At 41.4% G+C, this 17,704-nt stretch overlaps 1 protein-coding gene across 5 annotated transcripts in view; it reads right to left on the reverse strand.

Annotated features, from left to right (window-relative positions):
- Positions 1-17,704, reverse strand: part of col14a1b (collagen, type XIV, alpha 1b) — a 160,524-nt gene that overhangs the window by 13,152 nt on the left and 129,668 nt on the right. For all 5 annotated transcript variants that reach the window (XM_080788267.1, XM_080788265.1, XM_080788264.1 and 2 more), the window contains 10 exons: positions 17,446-17,555; positions 14,732-14,890; positions 12,292-12,369; positions 9,756-9,842; positions 9,177-9,230; positions 5,919-6,014; positions 5,370-5,423; positions 4,049-4,102; positions 3,028-3,081; positions 2,245-2,316 (listed from right to left, as the gene is read on the reverse strand). In XM_080788267.1, coding sequence (XP_080644393.1) covers positions 2,245-2,316; positions 3,028-3,081; positions 4,049-4,102; positions 5,370-5,423; positions 5,919-6,014; positions 9,177-9,230; positions 9,756-9,842; positions 12,292-12,369; positions 14,732-14,890; positions 17,446-17,555 — 818 coding nt within the window. The remainder of the gene's footprint in view (positions 1-2,244; positions 2,317-3,027; positions 3,082-4,048; positions 4,103-5,369; positions 5,424-5,918; positions 6,015-9,176; positions 9,231-9,755; positions 9,843-12,291; positions 12,370-14,731; positions 14,891-17,445; positions 17,556-17,704) is intronic.

Here is a 17,704-nt window from a genome sequence, read left to right on the forward strand (position 1 = left end):
ATGGATCTTAGCCTCCACTGAGTGGGTGTGTATGGTACCTGCTCACACATCTGTGTGAATAAAATTAATGTAAAAACACAGCACTAGGGTGCACGGTGGCACAGTCGGTAGTGCTGTCGCCTCACAGCTAGAAGGTCCTGGGTTCGATTCCCGCTGCGGGCGTTGTGGTTGTGTTCTCTCCTCCGCGTCATCAGTGCCCATACCCGAGGCGGGGTTGGCGAAAGGGCCTTTCTTTGTGGAGTTTGCATGTTCTTCCCGTGTCCCCTAGGGTAGGTACCCTCACAAAAACATGCAGTAATCCTGGTCTCTAAACTACCTCCCTCTGGCCAGCCTGATGGGGGAGAAAGGAACTGGCCGGAATAACGTGTTCCTTCCACGCGCTACATCCGGCCGGGAAAATCCCCCCCGTCAGGTGAAAAGAAGCAGCTTGGACTCCTCATGCATAGAAGGAAGCATGAGGTCAGTCCGCTGACCCCCCCAGGTTGGCAGAGGAAGTGTAGCGCCCAGGATTATATTAGATAATTGACACTGAAAAAAATGGGTTGCAAAATCGTGGGATAAAAAACTAAACAAAACACAGCACTAACCCTATGTGCATGTACGTAGGCCAATGGTTCTCAAAAATGTTCATGTAAAAGACCCCCAAATTAATATGTCATTGACCACAGACCCCATCTGAAAATATTTTTAAAATGTAATAGATTTTATCTCTGGTGTTTTTTTTACCAAGGCATCCTGTTTTCAAATGGCAACAACTTGGGAATGCAAGATTCAAATGGATTTTTGGAAGGCATGAGGCAGCCCCATCATTACCTCTGTGACCCTGCAAGAACACAGGGCTAATCCTCTCCTCACACACCTACATTCTCACCACGACACACAGACAGAAACATATACACCGCTCTGTGTGTGTGTGTGTGTGTGTGTGTGTGTGTGTGTGTGTGTGTGTGTGTGTGCGAGAGAGCGAGCATGCAATTGTGTGCACGTGCATGTGCGCCTGCTTGCCTACAGACAACTCAGCTAAGCCTGACTGACATTATCGTCTCTGTCGGGTGGAAACCTCATGTGTCAGAAACTGTTCATACTTTTAAGGATTCAAATTCAAAAATAGCAGATCAAGCTCAAAATGCGTTTCTTAGCTATGCACTTCGAGCTTGCACATCTGCTATTCTTGATACTTTTGTGTGACACTGTAGTGTGATCAATTTACGAAAAAACACCAAAAGTATGCAGATAAGAGGTTTCTGCCCGACAGCGACGATACCTTCTGGATATTTCCACATAAATAGTTTTTCTTTTGGTCATTCTAAACCAAATAACCAGTTGTCATCTAGAGAGACCAGATGCCCTGGACATGGGTTTCTCCTGGAAGCTTTACGTAGTGTTCTGCACTTTTGCACCCACACTCTCCTCTCTACACTCCCACACATTTCTTCTCTCAGAAAACATACACCACACACATGAATCAGGGCCTTTTTTTTGTCCTGTCCAATGCTGATGTACAATAGTCCACAACACTACAGACATCAAGTGCTCAAACCTCTGTGAACTTCTCCATTCATTTAGTTTGTCTCACAGGAAAATATTGTACTTTTACTCCAGTATACTCCATTATATGAAAACTTTAGTTACTCGTTATTTAGTTGATTTTGATTATTATAAAAAAATCACACCCGTGTGAACTGAGTGGTGCACATTGTGGGCTTGTAGATCTGCTATTCTTTTCCAAAATATGTTTATAAATTTTGAACTTGGGAACTGGGACATTCTGCACAATGATTTTGATTCATTAAATATATTTTGAAGTAGACACTTTTGTACTTACTCAAAGTAAAATTTGAATTACTTGTAACAGATTAAAACTATATTGCAGTATTGATTCTTTTACTTATTAAAGTAAAATGTGAGTAGTTCTTCCATCACTGGTAAGTGACTATTCAATGGACACATGCCTGAGTAAATTGACAATAGGTGTCAACCTCTGGTGAAACCCGTGTTTCTTATCTTATTATTAATGTGCATCATTCATTTATTACTAAAAGGTCAATTTGAGAACCCATCTGCAAAAAAACAATGTCGGCCTGTTTACTCTCCTTCAGCCCTGATCTTCCGGTGGTGCGTCGTTGTTTCATTCCTAACAACAATAAACAACTAGTCTACACGTAATGGGAAATGGAAGCTGCCGACAGATTCAGCTGCGGAGCTCTGAATGTGTCTTGAGAGATAACTGAATGGCAGACTCACCGGAGGTCCCAGCTCTCCTTGTTTCCCCTGAGAGCCGGTTGTACCTTGAGCCCCGGGGGAGCCTGGGTTTCCCTGAGGAGAGAGAAGAACAGATGAGATGAGAGAGGAGACGAGAGGAGAGATAGAAAATAAAAATAGATAGGTGCGCTCAGGAGGGTGCAAACCTCTGCATGACCTGATGATAATACTGAAGCATGCAGTGACATTTCTAGCTACAGCCATGAAAGAGTAGTCACAATGTGGATTAACAGTTGTAGTACTGACTCTTCCTCCCACCATGTCCCGATCACATCACCCAAAACACGTCGTCTTGAAGCATGCACGTTTTGACAACTCTACTGCATGTCTGTGTGTTTTCAAGATGCACTGTATTAGGCTTAGTGTTGGTGCAAGTGTTGCCGTGTGTGACTGTGTCTGCATTCTATATTCTATAATAGGGGCTAAAGACTGATGAGGAAAAACAGCTCGGTCTGAATTGAAAGGACATTAAAACTCTTGTAACTTGGGGGTTTTGGAGTATGTTGTTCCGTTTATAAATGTGTATTTTGATCTAACGTCAGCTTGCACCGTCAAACTTGTCTACGATTGGCTAGTGCTGATACAGTACATTCCATAAGCCAGAGGGACAGCATTGTAATTGGCTTTTTCACATAGCCGGGAATCGAAACTGGGACCTTCTCCCCAGACAAGTGAAGAAGAGTTTAATTCAAACTAGACTCCTGAGAATAGTGCATATCCACACACGACCGCACAAAATGTATGCTTCATTTCATAATCACTTACTATCGTCCCTGTGGCACCCTGTCTTCCTGCGGGTCCATCTTTACCAGGCAGACCCTGTGGAGCAGATGCAGCCATATATATTTAAATTGTATTTCCTTTAGAGGATGTTTTTCATTTCAACCTTTATTTAGTTCTCGGACCCTCTTTTATCTGTATCATCTCGTTTTAGAGGGGGTCCTCGGGCACAACACAATGAATACAGTACATAGACAAAACAATACATTAAACATGTCGACACAGAACAATACACTTACAACATCAACAAAACATAGATGCTCTCCAAACCACTCAAACACTAAATCAAGACCAGAAGCAACTGCACTGAAACACCTAACAAAATACTAATAGTGATAATAATGAAAATAATAAAAATAAATATAAAGCTAAAAAGAATAATCAAGCATTAAAGTACCGGTACACACCTAGTACCAAGTACAAATGGGTTTCTTTCAGGTCTACAAGAAAAGAAGCCTTGCAAATGTTAAATGATGTAAGTTGTTCCAATCTGATGAAGCTTTAAAATGAAAAGCATGTCTCCCAATTTCACTAGATGTTGTGGGTACAGAAAAATAAAGTTGTTGAGTATGTCTAAGAGGATATCTAGAGTTATATGTAACTAATAACTGTTTTAAATATGATGGATAATTAAAGTAAATGCACTTAAAAATGAATCGCAACCAGTGGAATTGCCTTCTCGTTTGAGGAGTTAGCCAATTTAAGGTATCATACATGACACAGTGGTGTGTCTGGTAGGGGCACCTCAAGACAAATCTACAGATACTATTGTACTCAATGAATGGAGATGAGCTTCAGTAGTATTCTGATAAATGATATCACCATAATCAATAACAGGAAATAAGAGTTGTTGAACAATGCGTTTTCTTATTGTAAAAGTAAAGCAATTTATAGACCTGTACATTATCTTGAGACTAATATTAATCCTAGTTATATGTGGGTAATACATTCTGTTCTACTGTGTGTAGTAGGAGTATTACTATTGTTATGTAGTAGTATAACTGACCCTTTGTCCTGTTTGTCCCTCTCTACCTTGTGGTCCGCCAGGTCCAGGAACTCCCTGAAAATCAACACAGAACAAGGTCACTTCTGGACGGATATAGCAGCAGCACCTGATAGGGTGCCGTTTACTGTGGTGGGTACAAATTAATCACCTTGTTGGTGAACTACCCACCGCACAAGCAAACGGGAGTCGGTGGAGGTGGCACATGTTCTTAGTTGTCTTGTTGCTGCCACTGGCAACTGAATGCCCCCAACGGGATGAATAAAGGTCGACAGCAGCGGTTCCCAAAACATTTTGGCCATGCCCCCACATGGAAATATAAATTGCATAAGCTAAATAGACATATATTTCCTTTCATCCACATATATGCACATAATTATATGAACCTAAATATGGCATAATATATGCAGCATAGGTTATATTTAAGCAATATTACACGAGAGGGTGTGGTTTAATGTGATTATTGCCACGACAGTGATGCGGTCACGAACGAGATGTAGTCGAGTTCCGCAGGCATCACTGAAGTGGCAATAATCACGTTAAACCACACCCTCGAGTGTAATATTGCAATTATATAACAGTTACCCATAAAACTAAGAAAATCGCAGATTTCTTTTTTAATGACAGATGTAGTCACTACGACCACAAAGTCCCAAGAAACTAGCTAGCCTAGCCACCGAGTTTGGTAGTGCTCTGGGAAAACAGAGAAGCTGAATTATTTGTTTTGATTAGGTGGTGAATGGTGCTGGTTTAATCCACGGCTAGAAGGCTGTTTCAACCAATCAGATTGCTTCCTCGAAACGACCTGTGGTATAATCTGCATTACTTGCCATATATTGGCATAATATGTTAATATATTTAAAATAAAACCATAGCACTACCATTAGACTTTTCATGTTGCGCACCCCCTAGAAGGTGCTTGCTCACCACAAGGGGTGCACGCACCACAGTTAATTAATTAAAATTAGAAAATAAAGTATTCGGGGGAGGGTTGTTATGCGACAGCTACAAAGCATAGCCGCATGCTTGCATGTAATAGTTTGACAAACTTTTATTTGGTAACAACAACAGCAGATTTTGCATCACGTCGCTGAAAACCTTTTGGAAATCGCATTGTTAATCAAAAAGCTGCCTACTCTTTGCTTCCTAAAGGTCATGATAACCTAAGAAACTCACTGTACCACAGCAATTAGTTTTTGCTTTTCAAGCAAACAAAGCTGCATGACACTCAGTTAACCCTCACTGTCTTTAAGTCTCTGTCATTCCAGGAATCATGGAATAACACAATTACAGATCAGTACGATATTACCGGTATGTGATATACCTGTAATCCACGCAGACCAGCCTCCCCTTTCAGTCCTCTCTGTCCTGGAGCACCCTGAAATAACAGTGATAAAACAGGGTTAAAATCCTCATCCGAAAATATAACTTTTAAATGACTGCCATTTCATTATTGTTCACTGTAAATTGCTAATTAAGTACAGTGGTCATGAACTTGATTGGGATTCAAATGGTTCAGATTCCATTCTTCAGGGAGAATGAAGGTGCAGAGTAAATTCAGTGGCAACCCAGCCAGCAGTTTTTGAGAGTTGCTGATCAAGACCAGAATGTTGTCTAGACCAGCCAACAGACAGCCAACAGACAGGCCCCCAGTGGGCTTCAAATTAACTCAAAACCAGACTTGGACAGAGAATGGGACCGGAAGTAGTAGTAGTGTGTTTGAATATTTGACTGGCGGCGACACGGTACGAGTACATGCTTGAATTGTGATTGAGTGTGTGGCAAAGTCTGTTTTTAAGCTGAAACTTTCAGTATAAACATCCAACTTGTACGTGTGTGTGTGTGTGTGTGTGTGTGTGTGCGTGCACTTTACAGGCGGTCCGATGAGAGAGCGTCCACTTGGGCCCTGTGGTCCCTGTTGTCCCTGGGGTCCAGGAGGACCTGTATCGCCTACTGCACCGGCTGATCCCTAGATGGGAGAGAGAGAGAGAGGGGGGTATTATCAGTTGATTGATTGTATTTGTTTTGTATGGGCAGTGGAAACCAGGCTAGTTTATCCTGTGTGCGATGGACTGAAGCATTATGTATTTTTTTTTATTTTGCATTCCCTGCAAAGAATAATAATCACATACTAACTGTATACACATGAAGAGACCTAAAAGAGCACTTATTGGAAACTTGCCACAGTAGAAAGTCCCCCACCCCCCCCCCCTTTGTCTAATGACCAATGGAAACAAGCATATAGGCTTTTCTGCTTTCATCCTTTTAGCAGACCTTATATTTGTACGGTACTTCCCTGTGCCTGTCTTTGCAAACTGTTAATAAAGTAATCAATCAATCAATCAATCAATCAGTTAGTTACTGTAGATCTATCCTCATCACCCTAAACAGCACGTTTGTCTTTTAGCTCCATGAGCTCCAGAGCTCCACACACTGCTGTGTACCACTTTGTTCTCCTGAGTGTGATGCATAGCGATTATTACACACATCTCACACCTAACAGCATACAGGCTGAGCCTGAGAGAAAGACAAATGTGTGAAATGTTCCATTTTCCATTCCGTATAGCACTTTGTTTTGTACTTGATACATTCTCTGACCCTGCACCAGTGCACCAATAAGCAAGGGCTACGGTGCCACAACTGGAATGAGTCTAATGCAAATCAGAGGCTAGGTGTGTGTGTGTGTGTGTGTGTGTGTGTGTGTGAGTGAGTGAGTGAGTGAGTGAGTGAGTGAGTGAGTGAGTGAGTGAGTGAGTGAGTGAGTGAGTGAGTGAGTGAGTGAGTGAGTGAGTGAGTGAGTGAGTGAGTGAGTGAGTGAGTGAGTGAGTGAGTGAGTGAGTGAGTGAGTGAGTGAGTGAGTGAGTGAGTGAGTGAGTGAGTGAGTGAGTGAGTGAGTGAGTGAGTGAGTGAGTGAGTGAGTGAGTGAGTGAGTGAGTGAGTGAGTGAGTGAGAGAGAGAGAGAGAGAGAGAGAGAGAGAGAGAGAGAGAGAGAGAGAGAGAGAGAGAGAGAGAGAGAGAGAGAGAGAGAGAGAGAGAGAGAGAGAGAGAGAGAGAGAGAGAGAGAGAGAGAGCATGGACGCAGACTGTCATGCTGTTTCCATGTGTTGTCATTGACCTGGGGCCACTACTGCAAGTCAGTGACAGGAAATGAAAATCGTCTCCGACCCTCTGGGGTCCTCAATGCCACAGTTTCCACTCTTTCTGCATCCTCATCAAAGACACAAAGTCATTGTGAAACTTCTGCTTTTCAGTGAAAGCAACCATAGAATTGCACAGAAATTAATTTAAAAACAATGGTAGCTGTAGAGACTGACGTACTGGGCATAATAAGTCTACTCTAAATCTATATTTAGCGTTTCATCACAGCATGCTCAGATTGATATGCCGCAAGTGCTGAGGATTAGGAGTCAGACTAGATTAGAACACCAGACTTGTCTTAATCTTAACATAGGTTCTTAATTAGTAATGAGTTACTTTTGTGTTATTCTTTAGACATTGTGAAACCATCAACTCCAACCACAGGCCTATAGGTATTTCCTGTGTTCTATCTGTTATGCCTTAGTCGACAGAGTGAGAAGCGAGCACCGAAACTAGACACTGCATTGTTGTCTTAAGAAACCATATGTATCTTACTGTACATGATGACATTCAGCCGTTTACAAGAATTGGTCAGAACATGTGACTATTCGATTGTCAACTCCTATTGTTTAACCCACATGTTCCTGTAGCCTATAAATACTGTGTGACTTGACTTCTTTTAATACTGTACATCAGAATAGACCACCTTTGTTTAGTCTCAGTTTGGTGCGTATTACTTGCTGCTATAAGGGTATCCACCGAGGTCTCTACTTCTCACACCCACATCATCATCTTCAGATTGAGTGACAGACATTGAAGCCTATCCTGAAGTAAACCCCATCAGATATCTACACATCATTTCTGGCAAGCAAACGATGGCAAAGAGAGTGAGGTACAATACAGGAGTCACGGAGGAGAGCTAGGAGGAGAAAGGAGAGAGCGTGGCATTTTGTCAATGAAGGTGCAGGCGGTTCCAGAGACCAAAGTTCAGGTACACAGGAGGTTACACTAAACACACTTACAGCTTTCCTCTCACTTTCAGTGTGACAGGGACTTTGTCTTCTTTGAAATGAAACATCGAAGCTCGTCATATTAAAGTTGAAGTCTACTGTATCCCTCAGTTCTCCAGAGAGCAATCATCAGCCAGAGAGACTGCCTCAGAGCAGCTGCAGTGTGTCCTACGCTGCTATGTATTCTGGCTCTACTGAGGACCACAGACATGGCCATGTACTGTGAGTATCACACTGTCAAATGACAAATTCATGTACGTAATTGAATGAACCCATTTTGACCTGAGATCAGATTCTAAAAATGTCTTCTACATCCTGACAGTTTTCTTAAAAAGCTATGTTTCTGTCAGTCGTTCTTCGATTTTTCAAAAATAGCAGACCTACAAGCTCGTAGATGAGCTTGTAGATCTGCTATTTTTCAATAGCTAAAGCATAACGTAATGCTAACACCAAAAGGGGTTCCCGCCCAAACTGGGTTAAAAAAAAACTACACTGCTCACCATAATGCTCTGTGAGTTCTCAATACCCAACACAATCTTACAACACAAAATTCACTTTCTCATATGAATACTGGAAAATGTTCAAACTATATAAAGCCAAGTGCACACTGCAGAGGGAATCGTCAAGTGTAACTCGTTGTCTACCTAGTAAAGAGACGTTTATGTTTGATGAATGAACATTTCCAACTCGAACGGTAATGAAAAGACGTCCACACACTGAATGTAAATTCACCGGACAATCACCATTCACACATTTGAGCCAGTTTGGGCCAAAACGGACATAAGTCATGAGTCCAATCCTACTTAGCTGGAATGTTGCGTTCATAGATAGATATAGATAGATACAGCCCCTCCGTTTTAACTCTGGAATACTTCCACACTACAGTGCTTCTACTGTACTAACTAATTAGTACTGCACTGTATATGTACACTAATGAGCCCACTCCATGGTCACTCACTGACCGGAGTATTAGTACTACTACAGTATAAGCACCAATACTTCATGTAATGTAACGTTGGGGTTTGAATGTGTACTGTACTCACCACTGGGCCTGGTTCACCACGGTCACCTCGCGCTCCTCTGACTCCTGGGCCTCCCTGTTGAAAGCGTGCGTGCGCGCGCACACGCACACACACACACACACACACACACACACACACACACACACACACACACACACACACACACACACACACACACACACACACACACACACACACACACACACACACACACACACACACAGACAGAGAGAGAGAGGAGAGAAGCAGGTGGTGATTATCGAATGACACAGGAACACAGCACAAAGGAACTTCAATCAAATCTTCAAGAGAGTTAAGGCACTTTGCTACGTGCTGTTAACTTGCGATTAAGAAGCTTCAAACTGCCCCCATCCAGAAGCTGATGTTATGACAGACTGAACAAAATGATAACGCGAAGGAAAACAAATAATGGCAAGATGAAATGTTAACTCTCAATTAACTTGAGAAGTGGGACAGCTGTGCAATTTACACAATTTGTGTGTGCGTGTGTGTGTGTGTGTGTGTGTGTGTGTGTGTGTGTGTGTGTGTGTGTGTGTGTGCAAGCGTGTGTGCGCGTGTGTGTACTGTGTGTGCGCTCACAGGGGGTCCAATCTGGCCAGCGGGGCCCTTGCTGTCCTGGGTGCAGGTGCAAGCCCTGGGCAGGGCGGGGCAGTCTACCTCCTTCCTCTGTTCATTCACACCAAACCAACACACACAATGAAGAGAAGACATGCAGTGAGAGGATAACACAAACTAACACATAATTATAATTATAGTAATAATAATGATGATGACTATGATGAAATGAAAACATGAGTCTGACCAGAAGCAAAAAAAGGGTGATTTTGATCTAGATGTTTTCTAGATAGATAGATAGATAGATAGATAGATAGATAGATAGATAGATAGATAGATAGATAGATAGATAGATAGATAGATAGATAGATAGATAGATAGATAGATAGATAGATAGATAGATAGATAGATAGATAGATAGATAGATAAAATAGATAGATACTTTATTAATCCCTGAGGGGAAATTTAAGTGTCACAACAGGAAGCCGAGCGTTACGCAGTCTTGATTGTAAAGCAGTTTGAGTGTGTGCTAGCCTATGTAAATAACGGTGACATGACTTTACTCTGGGAGAATTTAGAGGGTGCACCAGGCGCTCTAGAGTTGAAGAGACAGTTTGTCAGGGTGCCACGGCTGCAGACGAGGAAGACAGGAAGTTATAACAAAATGTGAAAGCTTTGGCTTGTTTGGTGAACGAACGTTGACGAGTGACTGTCACTGCCTATTGTTAGATGGCTAACAATTTCAATTATTGCAACCAGTCATACTGTCATACAAAACCAACATAGACATACAGACACACACGGAGGTATGTGAAAAGGCCAGGATATATCCCTCCTTCTCACTGTCTAGAAATTCCTAAATGCTATGAATGTTATTTTTTATTATGGGAATAATGTTTCTGTTTGCCATCGTGACACTACATTTCAGAAGAGACAATATTCAAGCTTCCTGGATCAGTCTTATAAAGACTGGCTTGTGCAGCACTGCAAACTGTGCAAAGTCATGATACAAAATACTGGACATTTTGGATGCATTTTGGATGCTACTACAAATTAGCGGTAGGCCTATAGAACAGATAGTTCCAACCAAGCAATTTTATTGGTTGAATATCCTCTCCAAATTTAAGTTTGCTTCGTTTTATTAGTTGGATTACTAAGGGGTTCCACCATCCAATTAAACGTAATGGTATATGGTATATTTGCACATTCGTTCCTGACTAATAATAAATGGGAAAGCAATGTTGTTTAACGATGTTTGTCTGTTCCTCATTCCGTGTTTCAGTGTGATGTGAGGTGTCTTTTGGCTGATGGGTTTCCGCTCACCCACACAACTTCTAGGTGTCAGGCAGTGCATTGCAAGGTTCAAGGTTGTCTTTATTTGTCTCTTGGAGACAGAGTCACAGCTGCATACAAATAACATACAAGCTCGTACTCTCGGTACAACACATACAAAGGGTCAGATACAATATTCCGAGCTTGTCTCAACACTGCTTGTTCAAAGATGGCCTGGGGAGTGATGGGGGGGGGGGGGGGTGGAAATACCCATGATCTTTCCAGCCATATTTGCTAGCCTACTTATTTGAGATTTGTACTTCACAGTTAGATTGCCAAACCAGCTGGACATACCGTATCTTAAGATTGATTCCATACTAGCTCTGTAAAAGGTCAACATGATATTTACACTGACTCCGAAAAGCCTAAGTCTTCTGAGAAAGTGTAGACGCTGGTGTATCTTAGAACACAGTGTTAACAGTGTAACTAGCCTAATTATGCACGCACAGGACACATGTGAAATGGTTATATCTTGTAAATTGTCTGTTGATCCATGTTTCTAGAGATAATAGAAAGTATAATCTTTCTCTGAGAGCCTGCATGGGTTCATGAAAGGCGCTATATACTGTACATTCAAGCTATTATTATTATTAATTTAATAAAGGGACCAAGAAGTCCCGAAGGGAAGAGTATTGTTACTCTCCTTGAAGTTACAACAATGCTGAAGTGTTTCAAAACTACACTTAGATTAAAAGCAAAACCACAACATACAATATTGAACCTATATGTACTGACTTCAATTTGTTATTTTGTCTAAAAATAACAAAAGGAGCACAGAGTGGATTATGGAACAAGAAGAGAAGCTTTATAAATAGTCGCCAGGAGGGCTTGTTTGACACCTAACCCACTTCCATCAGAGTGAGAAGTAGAGATGGATAGCTACTGTATTGCTGCACACGTGTGACAAATACTGTAGGACAGTGAACAACTATCACATTCACCATTAGCTAGCTAGTTGACTGTAAGGCAGTTGACCAGGTTTTGTGTTATCAGTGCAATTCTTTTTTAATTAAGCTATTATTACATGACAACATATCTGTTTTCGAAAAATCTGGAGAGACAGAGACTAATGTCACTGAACAAACACATTAGCCTACTATCATGATATAGAGGCATTTAACACTTATTTGAACAAAATAGTATCACGTTCAAAGGTAAAAAACTGGTACAGCAACAGAAACAACTAGCATTAGTAAACGGAGGCGATCAGTTAAAACTTTGACCTCACCAGTCCAGGAAGTTCACAGCACTTGTCTCTGCCAGCCCAGGAAGTACTGCACACAATGTCAAACATCTGCAACTGGAACTGCAGAGGAGAAAAACAAACACATACATAAACAACCACATACAGTACGCATACATGCACGCATGCACATGACCCACACACAAACAGCAGATTCAGAACCACATACAGTATCATTATCAATAAATAAATAGTTAAATGCTGTTAGAGTCTCCTAAAGGAAACGTCATACTCATGAAATGTATTAAAATATAGTGAGTTCTTTACAACATTTTGTAGAGAGAGAGAGAGAGAGAGAGAGAGAGAGAGAGAGAGAGAGAGAGAGAGACTGTTGTTATGCTATTTGTGGAAGGAACTAGTTCAGGGGTGGTTGATATTTTTGGAAATGCGGTCAGCTGATGCAATCTTCACAGGTTTTATGATAATAGTTCTGATACTAGAACAGCAGCAAACCAGACCACCTATGTCTAAAAGACCAAATTAACTGATATTATCTATCTTATTAAGTAATCTAGGGGGTCAGAATGAACAACATGAAACACTTTTTCCTCCCTCGCAAAGTGCCGTTGATGTGTCTGTCCTTGATTGCTCCAATTATAAACTCTATTAAGCCTTGAATTCATGGAGATTTTGTCGCATTCCTGAGCCAATAATTTGATGACCGCCAGAAAGATGCTAAGATACTGTACTCTTTAATGTCTCTGGTAGGACACTCACGCTGGTCAATTATTCTCTCAGGATTGTGACAAAAAGTCAAAAACAAAATAAATCTCCATGAATTAAAGGCTTCATTCCATGGGGTGTGTAATTGCTAGAAAAGACGTAATTATTTGGGGTGAAATACTCCTTTTAACCGTTGTAGTGAATGTGTGTGGAGCAGAGTGGAATGGCAGAAATTCATAACCTTTTGACGTTGTCCTCCTAATCTCTCAAACCTTTTCATCTCAAGGAACACCCACATTAATGTATTTTCCGGGACCACATGTGCAAATATCTATCTATCTATAAATGAACCATGTCTCTGTACGTCTGTACGGTTGTAATCCACGCAACTCGGGCATAACCATTGTTCGCCCCACCGACTTCAAATCACACGTGTTCCACACCCCCACAGGGAGTGCAGTGCCCTGTGTCGAGTCGGACCCACGGTTGTCCAGAACCGCCACAAAAGGGCTCTGCCCATGCTCCATATATGGAGCTGGCCTGTTCTGACATCACAACACTCCTTATTTGGGCGCCTATTCTTGACACAGAACTCCATATACTGTATAGGAATAAAGGGACACAGAGAGACAGATACAGAAATCTCCAAAATATGGAGATTTCTGTATCTGTCTCTCTGTGTCCCTTTTCTGCCCATAATATGGGCAGAAAAGGGACACAGACAGATGGGTGGAACGGGTACTCTGACACAGGGCATGCATCTTCAACTTCCATTGCTACCGACTCTGTGCTCTACAGCCGGGCACCGGTCTAGTTATGGTTAAAATTATATGAAACTATATTTTTCAGAGCTCGTATTGCAACACTGTTGCTTGTATATGTAGAGTTCATATGGTTGAACTTATTTTTATGCTAAATTGATACATTTTGGGGGTACCCAGATCCTAATTTGAGAACCACTGCTCTATATCTGACTCTATATAATCTGTCCCACAGTGCAACGGCCCCACAGCAGTAACTAATGGTAATGTGCTATGGACAGAAAAACAAGCTCTCTGTCCAGAGACTCCTGACTGAATGTCAATGAGTTTTATAAAGAATACAAGGTGGAAATTAAAGTCAGAGTTAATTCTAGAAGAAAGGTGTCTTTTAACTTGTTAGCCTTTACTTCCTGAACAGTAAATCAACATTTGTTAAGTCATTGTGTCAAAATGACCAACGTGCAGCTGCTGTGAGATAGAAACATTTTTTTAGCACAATTAGCCATTCAAAGTCAACCGTGCTCTTCTCTCTCTCTCTCTCCCATCCTATCTCTGGAGCAAGGGAGATAACAGTTTCCCACGACTTACTCCTCACCTCACACGACTGAACACTGCAATTAACTGTCTGAAACAGAGAAAGTCTGTCGAAATAGAGCAATATCAGACATACAGTCTATAATTTCAGAAATAAAGGCTAGTTACAGTATATATATATTTCTCTGACAGTTGTGTTTGCATACAATAACTAAAGCTCTGGTTTGGTAGTGCAACAGTGCAGCCACCTCTTTTATTCAGCCTGATGCGCTTACAATGCAGCCCAATGTATTTAATTTCACTGGCAACACCATTCTTTTATTAAATTGAAGCATAACGTTAACTGTACGCACGTCGCATACTGTACTTACGTATCTGTGAGAGAGACCCGTGTGGGGCACAGTGCGCAACCAAGTATAAATCAGGTTCTACATTGTTTGCTTGTGTCCAATGTGTATCCCACTCACCGGAGCAGAGTTGTCTTTCAGTCCTCTGGAACGGACCATCCTCCCCAGCACCTCCAGGCCGTCAGTGGTGATGTTACCCGCAGCGTTGATGTTCTTCTCTTCTGCCAGCTTACAGTCGATCACCACCTTGGCACTGGTCTTACTGATGGCTATGTGCAGCTGTGCAGTCGGGGGGAGGGACAGAGATGTTTAGGACCACAATGGAAACAAGTCCCCAGGAACATTTAGCCCATACTTCATGCAGTTTACATTTATTTCTTTCTTAATAAAGTATTCAATCAATCAACCAAACTCTAATGTCACAACTCTCAGGTTTTGCATTTGACTGTGGAGTGGTTGTATATAAATATATGTATATAAAAATAAATAAATGTTAAAATAACATTTTGAAAAGTTGTCGAATATTTCAGTGGCACAGGTCTTTGCTGTTCTACTGTACAGGGAATACTATAGTGATGTGTCACTATTTTTTACGTCTTTTTTCCCTGGAGCTTTCTCTCTCTTAACGACTTTGCAGTGCTGGTGTGTTGCAATGCCGAATGGTCATTAAAGTGATTTTTATTAGTTCTAAGTGGCTGAGATTATAGCAGTACAAACGTGCCCGTTATGTTCTACAGTATCTCTATGCAGTACACAAATGTGTGCATAAAAACACACAGATAAAGAATAAATATACAAACACAAATGTTTATATAAAAGCACAGATAAGGATAGCTACAGTACACATACCGTATAGAGTAGATACATAGTGCGCGCACGCACACACACACACACACACACACACACACACACACACACACACACACACACACACACACACACACACACACACACACACACACACACACACACACACACACACACACACACACACATAAAACACAGACTAAAGCCCAATTAACCACACCAACGGGTCGGGTTGGGACAAAACGTTTTTTTATGGTAGACCACACCAAAGCAACTCATTGCAATCCCCAATTAAAAAACAGAATCGTAGAGATAACGATAATACAAGGTCTTGAGTTGAGGAAAATAATAGGCTATTATAGAATAGTTTTAATAAATAGTGGTAATATGCAGAATAATAATTTTTAGAGCTTATCCCACAGTTCTTCTGCACTGACATTTTGTGCTGTAAATGTCAGAGATACTGTTATCCACCTACCGAGATGGCTGGAACTGGGACCAACCTTGAACAAAATGAAAAGATTGATTCATCCAATTCCCCTAGCTGGTCGGTGACACTCATTAATTTGCCTGTTACAGATAATTTTGTCATTCGCTGACTCAGGTTGTCTATACTGTGGGTTGTCCCTCTGAGAAGTACAACCATTTGTCCTTGTTAGTCAGGGGATATTAATAAAATCTGGGAATACATTTCTTACCAAGAATTTTCTTCACCAATGTGTTTGTAAAAGTGTCTACTAACATTTCCCACATTGGTTTATATTCAACCACCCTAGGGGAAATTCTCACAGCTGCTGAAAGTTGGGGTACCATACAACCATAATAAGGCAAAATGTTCTAAATTTCATTATGCCTTAAGTAGCATGTGACGTGTCAAACTAGGGGGTTTTCATCATTCTGAATCCATTCCAAACATTAGTTTTGCACGAAAAACAGTCCTTGGGCTAAGGCCATAGCCGTCATCAAATGTGATGAGGTCAGCACATGTCTATGGCCGTTTTTAGCCCAAGGAGTGTTTTTCGTGCAAAACTAATGCTTGGAATGGATTCAGAATGATGAAAACCATCTAGTTTGACACGTCACATGCTATCTAAAGGACAACTTTAGTTTTTTTCAACCAAGGTTCATGTTTTAGGTTGTTATTAGAGAAACTAAAAGATGAGTGTTATTTCTTTTTCCATTTGCTGCTTTCTTTCGTTTTCGGGATTTTAGCTGTTTTTGACAGGGGGAGGGGGCATTCGAGTATGGGGCTAAATATGTATTTTTTTACAACATTTTATAGCGATTTATTTTTTAATTATTTACTATAGTCCTAATAAACCCCAGGAAATTTCATCTGGCCACAAAACATCACGAGATCTACTGAATGTGTCAAACTGAATCTACTGAATGTGTCAAACTGACATATTGAGCCTATGACACACAGTGTGGCTTCGCCCCAGTAGGATCCTGTGATTTATTTGTAGCCAGATGTAATTTCCTGGGGTTTATTAGGACTATAGTAAATAGTCCTAAAATAAATCTCCATAATATTTTGTAAAAAAAATAAATACATATTTAGCACCATGCTCGAATGCCCCCGCCCCCCTGTACAAAACAGCAAAAATCCCTAAAATGAAAGCAGCAAATGAAAAAAAAATAACACTCATCTTTTACTTTCTCTAATAACAACCTAAAACATGAACCTTGGTTGAAAAAAACGAAAGTTTAAGTAAGCCTCACTGTTTTCAAATGACGTATGTGCCTGTAAGTCAAAATTATAGGTTTGAGCTTCCCTGACAGTAAGCAGACAGCAGACGGTAAAGATCACTGGACAGGATAGCTTGAATATGTCTGGCGGCACAGAAAATATCCCGTAATATTACACACAGACTTAACGTCTCTATTCTAGCGGTCACAGAGGCTACTGAATGTGTGTGTGTGTGTGTGTGTGTGTGTGTGTGTGTGTGTGTGCGTGCGTGCGCGAGAGTGAGTCAGTCAGTCATTGAGGTGATCAGTGAGTCAGGTGGGCTGGGAGCAGGTCTGACCTTGTGGAAGCTTCCATAAAACAGTTTCTTGATCTCTGGCCCTTCGAAGGTGACCGTTTGGAACTCTCCTCGGTAGTCGTTGTTGAAGAACGTCAGCGTTTTACCTCCATCTGGAGCGGCACAAGAGTTAAGTCATTCATCATGGCCGCACGCATGGACGCGCACACGCACGCCCGCACACGCGCACACGCGCACACACGCACACACACACACACACACACACACACACACACACACACACACACACACACACACACAC

The sequence above is a fragment of the Protomyctophum bolini genome (assembly GCF_963924005.1).
Source record: "Protomyctophum bolini genome assembly, chromosome: 17".
Classification (NCBI taxonomy): domain Eukaryota; kingdom Metazoa; phylum Chordata; class Actinopteri; order Myctophiformes; family Myctophidae; genus Protomyctophum; species Protomyctophum bolini.